This window comes from Camelus bactrianus, chromosome 10, assembly GCF_048773025.1.
Source record: "Camelus bactrianus isolate YW-2024 breed Bactrian camel chromosome 10, ASM4877302v1, whole genome shotgun sequence".
Taxonomy (NCBI): Eukaryota; Metazoa; Chordata; class Mammalia; order Artiodactyla; family Camelidae; genus Camelus; species Camelus bactrianus.
In genome coordinates, this window is record NC_133548.1 from 7329664 (window position 1) to 7345602 (window position 15939).

General features: G+C 57.9%; 1 protein-coding gene across 1 annotated transcript; it reads right to left on the reverse strand.

Annotated features, from left to right (window-relative positions):
- Nucleotides 1-1804: 1804 nt before the first annotated feature.
- On the reverse strand, nucleotides 1805-12526 carry SLC22A12 (solute carrier family 22 member 12). Its single transcript, XM_074371808.1, is given in 15 exon segments — nucleotides 1805-4518; nucleotides 5069-5245; nucleotides 5482-5590; nucleotides 6078-6137; nucleotides 6140-6288; nucleotides 6943-7002; nucleotides 7004-7101; nucleotides 7254-7341; nucleotides 9996-10048; nucleotides 10050-10238; nucleotides 10240-10399; nucleotides 10933-10993; nucleotides 10996-11035; nucleotides 11742-11939; nucleotides 11942-12526. Coding segments are annotated over 15 exon segments (1716 nt in total). The 5' UTR covers nucleotides 12152-12526; the 3' UTR covers nucleotides 1805-4454.
- Between the last annotated feature and the right edge of the window lie 3413 nt (nucleotides 12527-15939).

Here is a 15939-nt window from a genome sequence, read left to right on the forward strand (position 1 = left end):
GCCTGTTCTGTTGTGTGCCGCCGGGCGACGTGCATTGATGGGGAAGCTGCTGGAGGAGCAGGGTGGGGGGGCGGGTGGGAGGGGAAAGGCAAATGCAGATATATATTGAAGACAAATAATCTAGATACCGCGAGCAGCAGCCTGTGGCAGCTACTGGACGCGGGCAGCAGGGAAGAGAGGAAGCCAGGCATTGCCTGCGGACTGCTGGGGTCACTCCTCTGCCCACAGGCTCCCTGCTCCCCCAGTTTTTTTTTCTCTCTTTGTTAACAAATGTGTCTGAGTCTTGGAAAACACCCCAACCCCGGAAATGTGTGGGAAAAGAAAACAAAAACTTTCCAAATCCAACGGTCCTGTGCAGTTTGTTTGGGGCGAGTGCTGTTGGGACACTGGTCCTCGCTTTGGCCTGGGCTCTGGGCCCAAATGGGAGCCCAGGAGAGCTGGTAAGCAGCCGCCAAAGTTTGGGGCTGAGTAGGCTTTGGGCTTCTTGGGGCAGCTTGTCTTTGTCTCACCCTGTGTCCCAGAGCTGGGGGTGGATGCAGGAAACAGCCCCCAGGTTTGTGATTGGTAATGGGTCTCTGGCCCTGTTGGCCATGGGCCTTAAGCTTCTCAGGTGATGGATAAATCCCCAGGAGCAGGAACATCGTTTTGCCCCCTAATGGCCAAAGAGGGCCTGCACCTCTGGTGGCTGTGCCTGCAGGTTACTGGCCTTGACACAGCCCTTAGGGGAGGCGATGTTATCCCTGGGTGGAAAGAGCTTCAGTGGCAAATCAGTGCCTGAGTCCAAATCTGCCCCCGGTTCTGCCTGACTCCAGTGTTTTGCCCCTTCTGCATCTGTAGGGTTTGGACCTTGCCCCTCACTGGCTGACTGTGGGCAGCACCTGGGGCAGCAGGTGGAAGGAGAGCCAGCGCACCCCATCCCCAGGTGTTTGCTCTTTTATGGGGACACTAAACAGTCCCACGGCCCCAGACATGCCGGGAGATGAGTCTGTGTTAAGCCTCTCAGTCACAAGGAGCAGAGACCCTGCGCGTGTAGGCACCCTCAGGAGAGCAGAGTGGAGGTGGGTCTGCGTCTCCCTGGGGGCCATGGTGGATCACCAGGCCACCAGACACAGGACTCAGCCAGGCTTCTGTCACTCAGGTTTCCTCTGCCTCCTGCTAGGGAGTCTAGCCTCGGGCTCTAGGCTCACCCTCCCTCTTCACCGCCCTAATCTGCTTCCTGAGCTTCCGCCCTCAGGCAGCTCTGCTGCCGACCAGCTTGTTCTTGTAGCATTTTCCAGTTCACAGGCCTGGTCTGTGTTTAGGCCTGGTCACCTCCTGGGGCCCTTGGCTCAATGCCCGCAGGAGCCCCACTCAAGTCGGCCTCATCTCCTGTCCTTTCCTCCATCCTGGGGCAAAGCTTTTGTCATGGGACCCTTCCCACCAAGGGGTGTGCTCCAGTGGCCCTTGAGAGTTCCCCCCCCACCCAGAGTCCTAACGGGTGGGACAGTGAATCCTCTCCCAGCCAACCCAGGTGTGGGTTTCCATGGACTTGGCCTCTCCTTGTCCTCCTGAACCAGCCACCCTTTGTTTCCTGTTGCTGAGTCTTGGAGGTCAGCATCACTGAGGTCAACTCTAACCTCCTGTGGAAGCCTGGGGAGGCCTGACTTGGGGCAGGCTTGTTAGGATGTCCTGTGCTGTGCGGGTGATGGCCTGGTCCCCGGAGCTTCTGCTACTGCTGCTCTGTGTCTGAGGGCTGGAGATGTATCTCGGGTTCCCCTGCCCCCATCACCACTAGCCAAAGGAAAAAAAGACCGGCAGGCAGGAGTTCCTCAGTGTCAAGAAGGAAACATCTTTACTCCAGAAATTAATTCTAGAGTAGCCTTGAATAGTCTGTCAGAGTAGGGGCCAGAAAGAGGGACAGTGCAAGAGCTGGAAGGATGGGCCCCAGTCAGGCTCATTGTCGTGGCGGGGGGACTGGGTGTTTTCCCCTCTGCATAAGGAAGCTAAGAGCCCTGCCCTCAAGGACTTGTAAGAGGAAAGATGCCTGGATTCTGTCGCTGACTCTGGATACCCATCTGTGAGATGATCACCTTGGTCTTAGCTCCTTCGTCTTGTGCATCTGATGTTGATCTTAACACCTGGGCCTGACCTGGGCTCCTTGGGGTCCGGCTGGCCTGGCAGTGACCCACTTGCTCTGCCATTGCAGGGCGCCCAGCAGCTCCAGGGGCCAGGAGGTCTCTGTGATGAGCATCAGATAGAGGGTGTGTCCTAAGTGAAGTCCTGCCATTAGGGTGGCAGCACCCAGCTGGAGTGCAGGCCTGTGTCTGCCCCCCAGGGAGACCCCTATTCCCTTGGCAGGGCACCTGCTCCACCACGGAGTTGACACTTACTCCCTTGCTGCCTCAGAGGGGCAGAGCCCTGGGCCTTCCAGCTTCTAGGTCCTGTTGAGTTGAGTGAGGGGTGACATATTGGAAGTGGGAAGGCCTTGGTTTCTGGAAGGCTGTGACCATCTGGAAGGGCCTGGAGCAAGCAAGACTACTCTGAATTTGGGCAGAGGGACAACTCTGACCACTTGGTGACCTGGAGGACATCCCAGGGGATAGGAGGATTCATCTTCCACCAGCCTTGGGTTCTGCCTTCTGGAAGCTTCTGGATATGATTCCCAGGGGCCCAAGAATGCTAAGCAAGAGTAGGAGAGGCAGCTGAGGCTCAGCTGGGCAGAGGCAGACAAGACAGAAAGTCCACAGCAGGCTGGCACAACCTCACATTTGGGCATCTTTACAAACATAATCCCCACCCCCACCCTCTTTGTCCTGGGGGGTCTTCACTGGGGGGTGGCCACAGGCAGAGAGCTAAGGGACACAACCCCCCAGAGGCCCAGGGGCCACAGCTGATAAGACCAAGCCAGGGAGCGATCCTGTCTCCTGGGGGCAAGGAGCTGCTTCCTGATTTCCCATTGGCTTTCTCATGAGCGTGCCCACAAGCGTACACATCACTAATGTCTGGTGTGTATCTGTGTCGAGGTGTGTAGCCCATTGCTGTGGTGCCCGGAAGTAGAGACGCAGACACAGGTGGACCAGAGACCACCTGAGCACGGGTCTGGGGTGGCTCAGCAGATGGGGCGGCTGGCGGGGACCCTGCTGGGCAGAAAAAGCCTCCCGCTGCCGTGTGTGTGTGTGTGTGTGTGTGTGTGTGTGTGTGTGTGTGTGTGTGTGTGTGTGTGTTAGCCAGGGTCCCTTTCTGTCTAAGTCCTCTCACCAGGTTCCCCCATAAGCAGTGCTGGGGGGCGGGGTCCAAGATGTTTCCCCCTTTTTTTTTTAACTTTTGGGGGTAGATAATTAAGTTTATTTATTTTTAGAGGAGGTACTGGGAATTGAACACAGGACCTCATGCATGCTAAGCATGCACTCTACCACTAGAGCTGTACCCTCCCCTCTTGAGGTGGTTCTGAGAGGGAGCTCCTGCCTTGAGAAGCATCACTGGATGGATGCCCCAGTTGTGAGGACTGAGGGTGGGCTGGACGTGTTGTGGCTGGAGCTGGGCTCTGGAGACCTTCCTGGGCGTGACTCCTGATTCTGCCCCCTCCTAGCTGGGTGTCACGTAATCAGTTTCTCCGAGCCTTAGTTTTCCCCTAAGTAAAATGGGGCAAATCTCCCTCAAAGGGTTCAGGAAAAGAGGTGAGATGATGCCTTGAGGCGTCCAGCACGGCGCCTGGCCTACAGCAGGGGCTGGAAAGAGAAGCCACACGGCTGGCACTTGGGGCAGGAAAGCTGGCCTGGGACAGGGCTGCCCAACAAGAGCCCCCAACCTGGGCAGACGCTGGGACTCATCACTGGAGTCAGTGAGGGGCAGTCATTTGTTCCTTTGTTCACTCTCTCATCTCCTTCACACCAGTGCCCCTGGGAGCTGGGGATATTGGGAAGCAGACCACCTCAACCCTCTGGGAATTCATAGGCTGGTGGGGTGGGGTACAAGCGTGTGGCTGTGGCCATGATAAGAATTTCACTAGTGCCTTGGGCTGGGCCTCAGAAAGAGGCCATTGCCCTGGGTCTGGGAGGCTGAGTGGGGGTGTACGTCAGGTGGAGAAGGTGGCAGAGGCATTGCAAGCAGAAGATGTGGCCAGGGGCACTGGCCATATGGCTGGAGTGTGGGGAGGTTTTGAGCACAGGGGATGCTCAGACTCTAAGCTCAGAGGCAGTGAGGGGAGCACAGGGTTGAGTCCTGCCCCTTCTATGACCCGGCCTCCCATCCTCTTTGCAGCCTTGAGGGAGGGTCGGGTGCTGGTGGCCTAGGCAGCTTCCTGCCAGTCACACTACCCTTTGCCCCCTTCTGTGTTGAAGGCAGCTCCTTAAGCAGGGAGAGGTTGGGCTTGGCTGGTGGGGCAGCCCCCAGGCCCTCCAGAAATCGATGCCTTTGCTCTCCTTCTGCAGAGAAGAGGCTCTTCCCACCATCCCATCGCAGGCTTCCCAGGAGGCCTAAAACCGTATGGATTTTAGGACAGGATGCCCCTGGGCGCTGTGTGTTGCCTTCTTTACCGCCCTGTTCAGGAAAGATATGGTTGGGTTATGTCTCATGGGTGCAAGTCACCCCTCACTCCTGACCTGTGTCCAACCCGAGCACTCAGGAGACATTGCTGCCCTGCTCTTGGGGGCCCAGGACTGAGCTCCTGAGCATGTGATGGGGGATGGGTAGGAAGTGATAGCCTTCATAGACATTTAGGGGCTCTAGCAGTAGAGTCTGTGACCTGTGAGGACCTCCAACACGGCCACCACACCCTCAGCTCTCCCCTTTGCAAAGCACAACACGCTCTCTTCCCCTTGACCTCTTTCGAGGTGGAGCTGGGGGTAGCTGGGCCATTTGGGTCTCAAATGGTAGAATGGAGGGCAGGGGATGGGGTCCACACTGTCAGCCAGGACACCCAGTCCTTGGCCTCCGCTCTCCCAAAGATGTGCTGTGTGACTCCAATCCTATCCCTCTCAGGGCCTTTGCTTCACCCTCTGCCCAGCAGCAGGGGCAGGTGGCCAGACCCGCCCTGTTCCAGGGTTCTCTGGAGGGTGGTGGGGATGGTTCTCGGGCTGGGTCTACTCACTGGCTCCACACATCTTGGATGGTGTCAGGCAGCGGCAGGCTCTGGGTGATCAGCACTGCCTCTGCCCCATACACCAGCAGGGGCAGCGAGGCGTGATGTACACCTAGCAGCCAGGCCAGGGGCCCCAGGATGGCTCCCCCTTGGGCCACCATCTGGCCCAGGCCTGCCATGGTCATCCTGCCGCCATAGGTGCACTTGTGAGGGGCCATACTGCTTGACTATGGCTTTGACTTCTCATTCTGGCCCAGCCCTACTCGGCCCAGGGAGGGACAGTGGGTCAGGCCGGGCTGGGACACACCTGGGCAGCCCTGAGACCATATGAAAGAGAAATTCGGGGCACGAACATCTGGTCCAGGTGAAGGCCTCCCCTCTGCACCCTCCCAGCCCAGGATGTCCCCCTCTTTGGGCCTCACCTGAGCATGGTGGGGAAGAGCTCGCTAGTATAGATGGTGATACAGTGGAAGGTGGCCCCCACCCCACCGAGCCCCAGTATGGTAAGGGCTGAAGGCAGGGCCCCCATATCTGTGGATAGAGACGGGATTAGCAGGTTGTTGTTGGGGGCCCCAGGGTCAAATGCGGGCTCTCCCTGACCTTCCCAATGTCTGCAAGTCACCTCCACTTGGGTGTCCCCAGATCCCTCACATGCACTGTGTCCTAAGTGACCATATGGCCACATTCCTTCCCCCAACTCTGCCCCGCACCCAGACACCCAGAGCCAGACCCTGGGACTCCTCCTCGACCCCGTCCATGTCTCTGCCCTCCTACCCTCCCTGCAACCCATCACTGAGTTCTTATTTTGTCTCCACAATTTTTCACGATGCTCCTCCTGCTGCCTGGTGTGGGCCACCACCATCTCTTAGACACCCTGGCAGCCTCCTTCCTAACTGGGCCCTGCTCTAGCTCAGTGCCCTCTGACAAGGAGGACAAGGGGTCCATGTTTGTGGCTTAAGCTCCCCCCAGGTAGAAAGGCTTTGGCCACAGCCATGCACACCCAGGCCCACCCGCTCACCGTGGGGCACCAGTGTCTTGGCCAGGATGCAGGGCCCGGCCAGCACCAGGGGTGCCGCCGTGTGGGCCGGCAGCCCAGGCTGCTCAGCAGCCGCATGGCGCCGGTCTTGGCCGGAATATCAACGACCCCGATGAGAACCTGGAGCAGGAAGATGTTGCCTGGGGCCTGCAGGGCCAGGGCCAGGCCGAAGAAGGCAAACCCAAAGGCAAACCTGGGGGTCGGGGGCGGCAGGTGGAGTCAGGCTGAGGAGTGGGCGGCTGGTTTGTTCTCAGACCTGTTTTCATTCTCCTCCTGCTGGATATTCTCGGTGGAGGGTGGTCTCTGAGGACTGCATTTCCCAGGTCCCCTTCCCAATGGCACTCCTTATTAGGTTTGGCCAATGGGAAGCACTGGTGACAGGCTAGAGGTGGGACCAAGGGAGAAGCTGGGGTATATCTCCCTCCCTCTCTCTGGGTGCCATGTTGGGCGGTGGCTGTGTTGCCTCCACGGCTCTAGCTTCCACTGAGCAGGCCCTTCATTTGTGGCCCCGGTGGCCCTGGTTTCTGGGCTCTGACAGTACCTCTCCCTCCTCCCTGGGCCTTCCAAACTAGGGTGGGTGTGCCTTTCTATCACTGAATTCTTTGACTGCCTCCTCTGTCTACTGGGCTCGGCAGCTCTCTCAGCACCTTGGTCATGAGTCCTCCTTATTCATCTCTTCTGTTGATTCTCCCCGACCTGAGTCCACCTGAGCCTGACTGAGAGAGGGGAGGTGCCTGTGCCCCCTGGCTGGCTGCCAGCCTGAGCCCTGATTCCAGGTTCCCTGGCTGCTGGTGGCCAGAGGTGGAGGCTGGGGCCCGGGTGGGGTGGGTGTTGAAGGGGCATCTACCAGCACTGGGCAGAGACGCAGGTCCGGAGGCCCAGTCCAGGTGTGCGGAGCAGAGCGCCCCCTGGCAGAAGCCTGGCCCACACTCAGCTCCTGCATGGCTGAGAGCAAGACCTGGTGGGTGGGGGGCACCGTTAGCACTGGGGGCACCGGCCCGGCCCCCCTCCCGACGACCCTTATCCTGGGGGGCCAGGGCTCTCTGTCTCCCAGGGGTCCTGTGCAGGGGCAGGGAGAGGGACTGACAGTCGAGCCCTGGGGGAAGGCCCAGCCCCACCTCACCTCGAGGGTCAGTGAGGCCCTGCTGCCCTCTTCCTGTTGATGACAGCCACCCTCCGTAGCTCCTGCAGGCCCGGTTCCAGCCTGCCCATTATGATAAGCCATCGTGCTGACTCCGCCAGCCACCTGCGACGGGGGAGAGGAGGGAATGGGGAAGGGTCATTGCCTGTGGCCCCAGGGCCTGGCCTGCATGAGCCTCACTGCCCTTCTGTCCCCTTCTGCCCAAAGGGAGGGGTGGCCTCCCCGGCACCCACAGGCTCAGGGTGGCTTCAGGTCAGTGGGTGGGCAGCAGAGGGCACTGTGGGTGTGGGGCCAGGCCTTCTCAGTCACCCTCCTTCCCCAGCAGGCCACCCTTTCTGTCTCCTTCCTCTACCCTCTCTTGAGCTGGGGCTGGGGGTCCCTGTCCTTCCCTTCCTGCCTCCTGACCCCGTGGCCCTTCCCCTGCCTCATGTGGGAACCGAGCCTGGGCGGGCCTGTGTGCAGTGCGGACGCCCTGGGATGGCTATAGGATCGCAGCTCTGCAAGCTCATCTGCCCTCCCTGTCCAGCAGGATGGGTGACAGTTACCGCCTCCTGGATGCCCATCGGCCCTACGTATCCCAGCGCCCCTTCTCCATGGCAGGACTCAGCCCCTGGCACTAACCTGGCTCCCACGGCCCCCAACATGAAGCCCAGACCCCCTGCACCATCCAGCCCAGGCCACCAAGCCCCTTCAGCGCCCACCTCTCGACACTGGCTCTTGTCCCCAGCGAGATATGCTTTCCCTTGTGAGCAGTGGCCAGGGTGGGGCCACCTGCTCCACACCCACTGGGGCCCTGAGGTCCTTCCGAGTTTGCAGAGCAGGTGGGGGGGACTCAAGCGTACATTAGAGATAAAGTCGACCAGCCATGTGACCAGTTGGACTTGGGGTACAGGGACCGTGAGGGAGAGGGAGGTGTCAGGGTGACTCTGACTCCACTGCGTGCTGGGTGAAGGGGGGCTACTGGCAATGCTGGGGAGGCCCTGGAGAGGAGCAGGGGATGTGATGTTTGTAAGGAGACATTACGTTTGTGATGCTGAGACACCAGTAATGGAGATTTCACACTGGTCGTTGGAGACCAGGGAGAGGAAGGACTGAGGAGGGGCTTTGAGGGTCTCCAGCTTGTGGAGGGAGAGCCATGGACACAGGTGAGGTCACTGGGTAGGGAGCATTGGTGCCCATCTCTGCGCTGCAGGGACTGAGCAAAGTGGGCGCAGAGCGACGGTGACAGGGCCATTGGAGTGCGTTGGAAGAGAATGGGAGGGAGGAACTGGGGACGGCTCATGCAGATACTTCTCACGAAGAGAAATTATTTCGGAAGAGAAGCAGAAAAGACGGCAGGAGCTGAAGGGTCCCATCTCAGATGCCCCGCCCCTGCCACTGATTCATCGAATCCTAAGCATGGTTTGTGATGCTGTGATGTGTGGGATTTCCTGTGAGTGCCATGTGGGCAGCGGCCCTGTCTGTTCTGCTCCCTGCTGTCACCCCTGGCCAGTGCCCTGCCCACGGTGGAGCTCAGTAACAATTTGTTGAAGTAATGGAGTAGTGAAGTAATGAATGCACGTGGGCACATGGCATCTGTGTGGGCACATCTGCCAAGGAAAGTGAGTTCAGCCCCACGGACCAGCGTCAGCATCAGAGAGCCAGGAGGGTTGCCCTGAAATCTGCGTCACTGACCTTTGCCCTCCACCCTCTTGGGATAGGGGTCAGTCTGCCATCTGTCAGGCATGAGTGCCTTCTCTCGGAGCCACTGTGTGTGACGTGATTGACTCTTGTTCTGGAGAGTGACTGCAAATTAGTTGCTAAAGGTTCCATTTTAAGAGCTTTTCTGCTCCAAGCTGTTGGGCTGGGAGAGATTTGTGGAGTCAGCCTTCCTCGTAGTGTGGGTGTAGGTGCCCCGTTCCCCACTGGGCCTCTGCTGTGGTCCTTTCTATGGTGGCTGCAATGGCCATGTGACTACCAAGCGCCGGGCTTATATGTGAATGAGCCAGGCTCAGTTCTGCCCTCAAGGGCTGTCCATCCATCCATCCACCCACCCACTCATTCATTTACCTACCTACCTATTCATTCATCCATCCATCTGTCCATTTACCCACCCATCCATTCACTCATCTGTCTGTCTGTCTGTCTGTCTATATATTTACCCATCCATCCAACAAATATTTATTGTGCATCTGCTACATACCACGAGCTTGGCAAGGGCCACGCCTGGTTTATTTCAGGACAGCACAGACATTTCCTAACCTTCCGTATGCGTCAGCCCTGTGTGGGGGACCAGAGGACCTATCGGATGGTTGGGTCGTGGTCCCTGTCCTCTAGCAATAATGTCAGTGTGTAAGGCCGACTGCAGCTGTGTTCTGGGAGTGGGGTGTGTGTGTGTGTGTGTGTGTGTGTGTGGTATCTTTGCATCCCATCTTCCACCTGGTCTAGTGCTTCCGTGCCTGGCACAGAGGAGGGGCCTGGAGGCACACTGGCTGAGGCAGGCAAGGACAGGAGAGGGGAAGGAGGGGCCGAGAGGTGATGGGAAGGAAGAGGGAGGGAGCAGCATGAGTAAGGGAGGAGGAGACTCTTGGGAGGAGCAGGCGAAGAAGCATCCTGGGCACTTGAGCCCTGGGTTGGAGTGGGTGAGCTGGGGCTGGGCCAGGCTCCTGTGGCTCCCCTCTGGCACGCTCCCCTGGCCTCCTGCACCCCAGCTCTCTGCACCCAGGGTGGAGGGTGGGCAGGGTCTCCTCGGAGGAGGAGGGAGGTGGGGCAGCACCCACCAGGAATACACAAAGCAGAGGAAGAAGGGGGCGGAGACAGCCAGCTACAGCAGTGCCAGTCACGCACACCACACCATAGGCCACTGCAGCCATCAGGACCTGGCCGCAGCTGAAGCCCAGGGCGTTCAAAGTCATCACCAAGGATCGGGCTTGCACTGACGTCCACTCCATCACTGCAAGGAGACCCTATGGATCAGTCTGGGAGCCTGCATGAGCCTCCCCTGCATGGCCTGGGGTCAGGGCACCTACAGAGAGTGCCGGTGTTCATCATGACACCCAACACGACAAAGGCCACCAGGAAGCGAAACAGACAGTACATGGGGAAGGTGGGGGCAAAGGCAGCTGCCGTGCCCGACATGGCCACCTGAAGGTAGCTCCAGGTCAGCACCAGCCTGCGCCCAAACCTGCAACACATGCACACAGGGAAGGCGGCCAGGCCTGTGGTGTGCCACAGCGCCGGCCACAGGGGTCTGGACCGCCGGAGCCCACCCTATGCTTGCCTGCTGCACAGAGGGATGCAAAAGCTACATCCGGGACCAGACCCACATTCTCCATCCGCGGAGGGCTCATGAGCACAGGCAGTGCCCCTGTGGCCCAGGCAGATGTGAAGGCCCTTGACAGGGAGCTCACTCCCTGTCAGCAGGGACATTCAAGCAGCAGCTGAAGGCAGGCATGTGGCTGAGCATGTGCATTGAATGTGTGGTAAGAGCAACACCTTCACAGCCCCAGAGGAGCCTGGGAGAAACTGACCCCCAGAGAGGGGCTGAGCCTGGCTCAGCGGCACAGCCAGAGGGTGTCAGGAGCGAGACCCACAAGCAGGTATTTCCACTGCAAGTGGAGTTTTCTCCCCAGACCCGGCTCTGAGAGGCCAGTTCAGGGCCAGTCAGGGAGCAAAGGGGCAGCGAAGGAAAAGGGAGCCTGCCTGGACCTGCCTTACCTGTCAGAGGCTTGGCCACACGTGGCAGCTCCCACCAGGATCCCAGCCAGGTAGATGGATGTGCCATGGGCTTCAGGGCCTGAGAGTCACACACCAGGTCCCACTGGTGGGAGAGGAGGAGGATCTGAGCTCGGAAGGCAGGGAGAGCCCAGGTGGGAGGGGGCAGAAGAGCCAGATGGGAAGGCCCTAGGGAGTTGAGGGTAGGGGGCAGCCTGGTGACCTCTAGGGTTATCACTTCTTGCCTAAGCCCCTCTATGGCTCCCTGTTGCCCACATGTCCAAGGGCAAGTCTCCTTGGGCCTCATCTGCCTCTTTTGTTTCAGTTCCTCTGTGGCAGCCACCCCACGCTGGCACCTCCTCCCCACTTTCCTGAGCTCACTTCCCTCCTGGTCCATAAACAAGCCCCTTCCCGCTTGCTGGGGTGGGCCATGTCTCCTGCTCACCCGCATTTGCCGGATGCTGCCTCTGGGAACCCAGTGAATCTCCCCAGAGTCCCCGTGAGCCCAGCGGGGGACCTAGGCTCCCAGTGCGGGGAGAGAGCTAAGTGAGTCACAGCAGACGGGCACTCGCTCTCAGTGCCTCCCACTCTTCCACAAGCGGCGGGCCAGTGTCTGTCTGCAGGCTCATTCCTGCCACCAAATCCTGCAGGGCCATGTGGCTGGGGAGGAGCTGGAAGCCGCAGTGAGTGTAGAGGCCAGTGGCGTCAGGTCCCTCCCAGGACTGGGCTGTTTTGAGTCCAGCTGATTGTGAGCTGTGACTTTGGCCTCTAAGGTGCCAGGATTTGGGGAGGGTGTCCAGGGAGGCCCTTACCTTGGCCATGATGGTGGATGTGAAGGTGCTGCGGTTGTAGACCCAGCTGTCCACGCACGGCTCGGTGGCAGCCTCGCTCCAGTTGGTGGCCATGACATTGGGGTCCAGGAGCTGCCACTGTGGGTGGGAGAATTGGTGACACTGGTGGAGCCCATGGTTGGGGCCTGGTAGGGTGGAGACGGCCAGGAGGGCTTCGGGGCACAGGGCCCCAGGGCCCCAGGGACGCTGGCCTGGGCAGTGTTGTTGTCCACAAGGGGCACCCAGCAGCGGTGGTTGGGCACGGCGGCCGAGAAGTTCTCCCGCATGTTCTGAGTGGTCAGCCTCATGATGGGGACCACCAGGGCCACAGTCTGCAGAACCCAGACTCTGCCCAGGCCGCCCACACAGTCCAGGAGTTCAGAAAAGGCCATGGAGCCTGCCCGGGGGGGCAGTGGAGGTGGCCACGTCACAAAAGACAGCCCAGGGCAAAAGGGTCAACACGAAGGGCTTGCCTCCCCCCCCGGGAGCACCGGCTCCCCCAGCCCGGCTGCCTGGAGCATGGCAGCGGCTGCCTGCTCTGCATACCCGGCCCATGGATCATGGGCGCCTGCTCAGCCACTGTCGCTCAGGGTGGCTCTGACTGGGACCTTAGTCTGTGAGGTGTGACCCTGAAGCCACCAGCATCTCCTCAGAGACGCAGCTGCTCCTGGACCTGTGGGAGAAGCTGAATTGAGGAAGTGGGGAAAGAGGAGGCTGAAGTCACACAGGCTGGAATTGCTGTGACCAGGTGATACTGGCATGGGGTTAGTGAGCATTTCCTCAGTCAAAGTTTAACCCGGCCCTGGGGGAGGCACACACTCAAAGGAACAGCAGCTCCTGCCCTGCGTGGGCTGGGAGGCCACAGCTTTGGTGGCTGTAGGGGGTCCTTGGCTCTGCCCAGGACACAGGAGTTGGGGCTGCTGTGCCCCTCGGGACCCCTGCCCCCTCTGGTGCCCAGGGCTGCCCCAGGAGAAGCCTGGCCAGGGGTCCTCCTAATCGGGGCTGCTGTGAGCCTGAGCAACACCCTGTGTGCTGTGGGGACTTCTGTGTGTGTGGCCCGAGTCGCCAGTAAGCTACCCCTGCCTCCCAGCCCACGTCGTCCAGCCCCGGGCCTTGGGCCCTCTCCCATCTGCTGTCATTGCTGCCATCCACCCTTCCCTGTCACCCTCTCCTGAGCCCTTCATGGGGCATTCAAGAGTCACCAGACACCCCACGAGCTCCTCAAGCTCAGTGTCACCCCAAGTCACCCCCTCCCCAAATCCACCCCCAAACCCCATGTCTTGTTTCACACCTCCCACCCCTCACTTCCCAGTCCAACCAGTGGCCAGTCCCACTAACATCTCCTCCACCTCTCTATCTCCACAGCCCTCCCCTCCCTGCTCTCCCTGCCTCTGCTCTTGCCCCTTCAACCCATCTCCCACCCAGCAAACCTTTCTGGCAAATCCTGCTTAAAAGTCAGGGAGCGCCCTCTCAGTAGCAGCTAGCCACCTGGCCTTACAGCCGGGGTAGGGATGGGGTGGCAGGGCTGAGGAAGCAGCGCATGCTGGGGCTGGGTGGGTCAAGAAAGATGGGACCTGGGCCAAGAGATCCCCCCTGGGTGGCAATAGTTAATTCTCCAGGCTAAAGGGCCAGAGACCCTAAAAGAGCAAAAACATGTGTGTACATATGTACATGAGTGCGTGCATATGTGTGTGCATGTGTGTGCATGAAAATGTGTTTGTGTGTGCACATAAGTGCACGGATGTGTGTGCACATGTGTGTACACGAGTGAGCTCATCTGTGTGTGTGATGTGTGGCAGGTAGAGGGTGGGCAATGGACAATGAAGGTGACCCAGCCCTTTGTTCTCATGTGCTCTGGGGAATGAGGCTGCGCATTTTAGGAATATCTCCCCTCCCACTGCTTCTTTTTGTCTTGCCCACTCTTCCCTCTGCCCGTCCATGTAGCTCACCAGGTACAACCTCTTGGCCTCCCTGGTCTCTGTGCCCCGACTCACCCACTGCTTCCCTCATGCACCCTGGGCTGGCTCAGTGGGATGCTGCCCTTGCTCAGGCAGTGCCCCCAGCCTGGAATGCTGTCTCCAGGCTCACCCTTGGGCCACATTCTGCATGCATAACAAGAGCCTCCTCCTCCAGGGAGCTCTCTTTGTTTATTCCTGCCTCCCCCGGGGGCTTGGAGTCATCACTGGAGCCCCGTCTTCACACTGTCCTGCACTCTTCTGTTATAGTCCAGCTGGTCTTGTTTCCAGCCAATTCATGGAGGGCAGCGGCCCTTCTTTACAGCATCCTTGGAACCCAGCACTGTTTTGGATGGCATACGAAGGTTCCATGATCACTTGCTCAGCTGGTTTTAAAAACAGCTTCTTTTTTTTTCCCCTTGATTATAAAATTAATGTTTGCACCTTTCAAAAAATTCAAAAAATGTTGAAAGGAAGAAAGGAAACAAAAATCACTCCTAAACTCACCAACCAGTGATGCCCACTGGTAACACTTCGGTGTAAGTATTTCCAGACTCTATTTTGGTCACTGTGTTCTGCTTCATCAGCCTGGACTGCAAACTAAGCTTAACATCTCCTTCTGTAACATCCAAACAAAAGGCCCCTGACTTTTACCTTGTGATTCTAGCCTGTTCACATTTATTGTGATTACTGTCATGTTTGGACTTTTGTTGCATTTTCCCCTTTAAATCTTTGCTTCTTCATTCCCATTTTCTATGGAATCCATTGCATTTTGTTGCTCTGTTTTTATTCTGTCTTGGTTTGGCAGTGGTACATTTTATTCCTCTTGGCCTTATATTTGAACCCACAAACTAGGAGCTATTTTATACCATCTCTTCAGGCCTCCCTCTCCTCTTCTGTCCTCTCAAATAGATGTCTTTTCTCCTTATTTCATTAAGGAAATAGAAACCAACAGTCTGATTCTCTCACCAGCTCACCTGCCTTGGGGCCCCCCACATTCTCCCTTCCCTCCTGCCACTGTAAACACCCTATGCACCCCTCCTTACCCTGGCCAACCCCTCCCTGTGTGCCCTGCAGCCCACCTCTCTACCTGCTCAAGTCTCCCCTCTCTGGCATCTTTCCCTCCGCACTGGACCGTTCCCTTCCATGTACAAATATGTGTTTTTTCCCCTCAGTCATAAGAAAAGCCCCCTTCTCCCTTTCAACTTCTCTCTTCAGCTGCCCTCCTCCTTTTCTGCTTTTATTTACGATACCATTCCACGAAAAGATTGTTGATGCTCATCTGCAATTTCTCTTCTCATACTTTTTTGGATCCATTCCCATTAAGTTTTTACCCCGTCACTCATGGTTGCCAGTGATGTCCCTGCTATGAGTTCAGTGGCATTTTCAGCCTTCATCTTACTTGAGCCATTGCAGCCTCTGAGCCTCCTCCCTCCGTAAGACCCGCTGGGCCGGGTCTCCTCCCCTCCATTGCTTCTCAGTCTTTTTGGCTGGTTCCTTCCCTTCTCCCCACACTCTCATCCTTGGGGCCCCAGGGCTCAGTCCCTGGTCCTCTTTTCTGTCTCTCTCCTCTATCACTGGGACAAGTCACGCCTTTAGGGACCTCTTCTTGGAATGATAGACTTTAATCCAACCCCCTAAACATAGTGGCCCATTGAAACAGTCTAGGCCCAGATGGAGCTGTTCCTGCCCAGGGCGCCAGGCCAGCAAACGGAAACTTCGATGATGTTCGTGTCCCCATAAATGCCCCACATTGACCAGAAATGCAGTATATCGGTCATCCTACCCCCACATGCCAAGCCAGCCCTGGCGTCTCTACTTACTACCTTGTTGCTTCTCATCCCAAACAAGGTTGACTCTGTGGCCCCAGCCAATCCAATATTGTCTATTTTTCTCATCTTTGTTCTGCATTCTTCATCCTATCAAAGCCTCCCACCTCCCACCCCAATTCTGCCATTCTCAGAATGGTTTCGGTCCACGTCACAAAGTGTTAAATAAAATTTGTTTGAAATGTTGCAGAAAAACGTGTTACAGCTCAGTGTTACAGCTTGGTGTTACAGCTCAGTTGTGACAGCAACCTGGATCCAGGAAAGAGACCAAGCAGCACTTGCAGAGTTGTTGGAGAACTCAGGTTTATTACGCCAGCCGGCCCAGAGGACTTAACACTCCAAACTCTGGACCCCTTCTGTAGGTTTACGCAGACTATTATAGGCTGCCAGTTTACA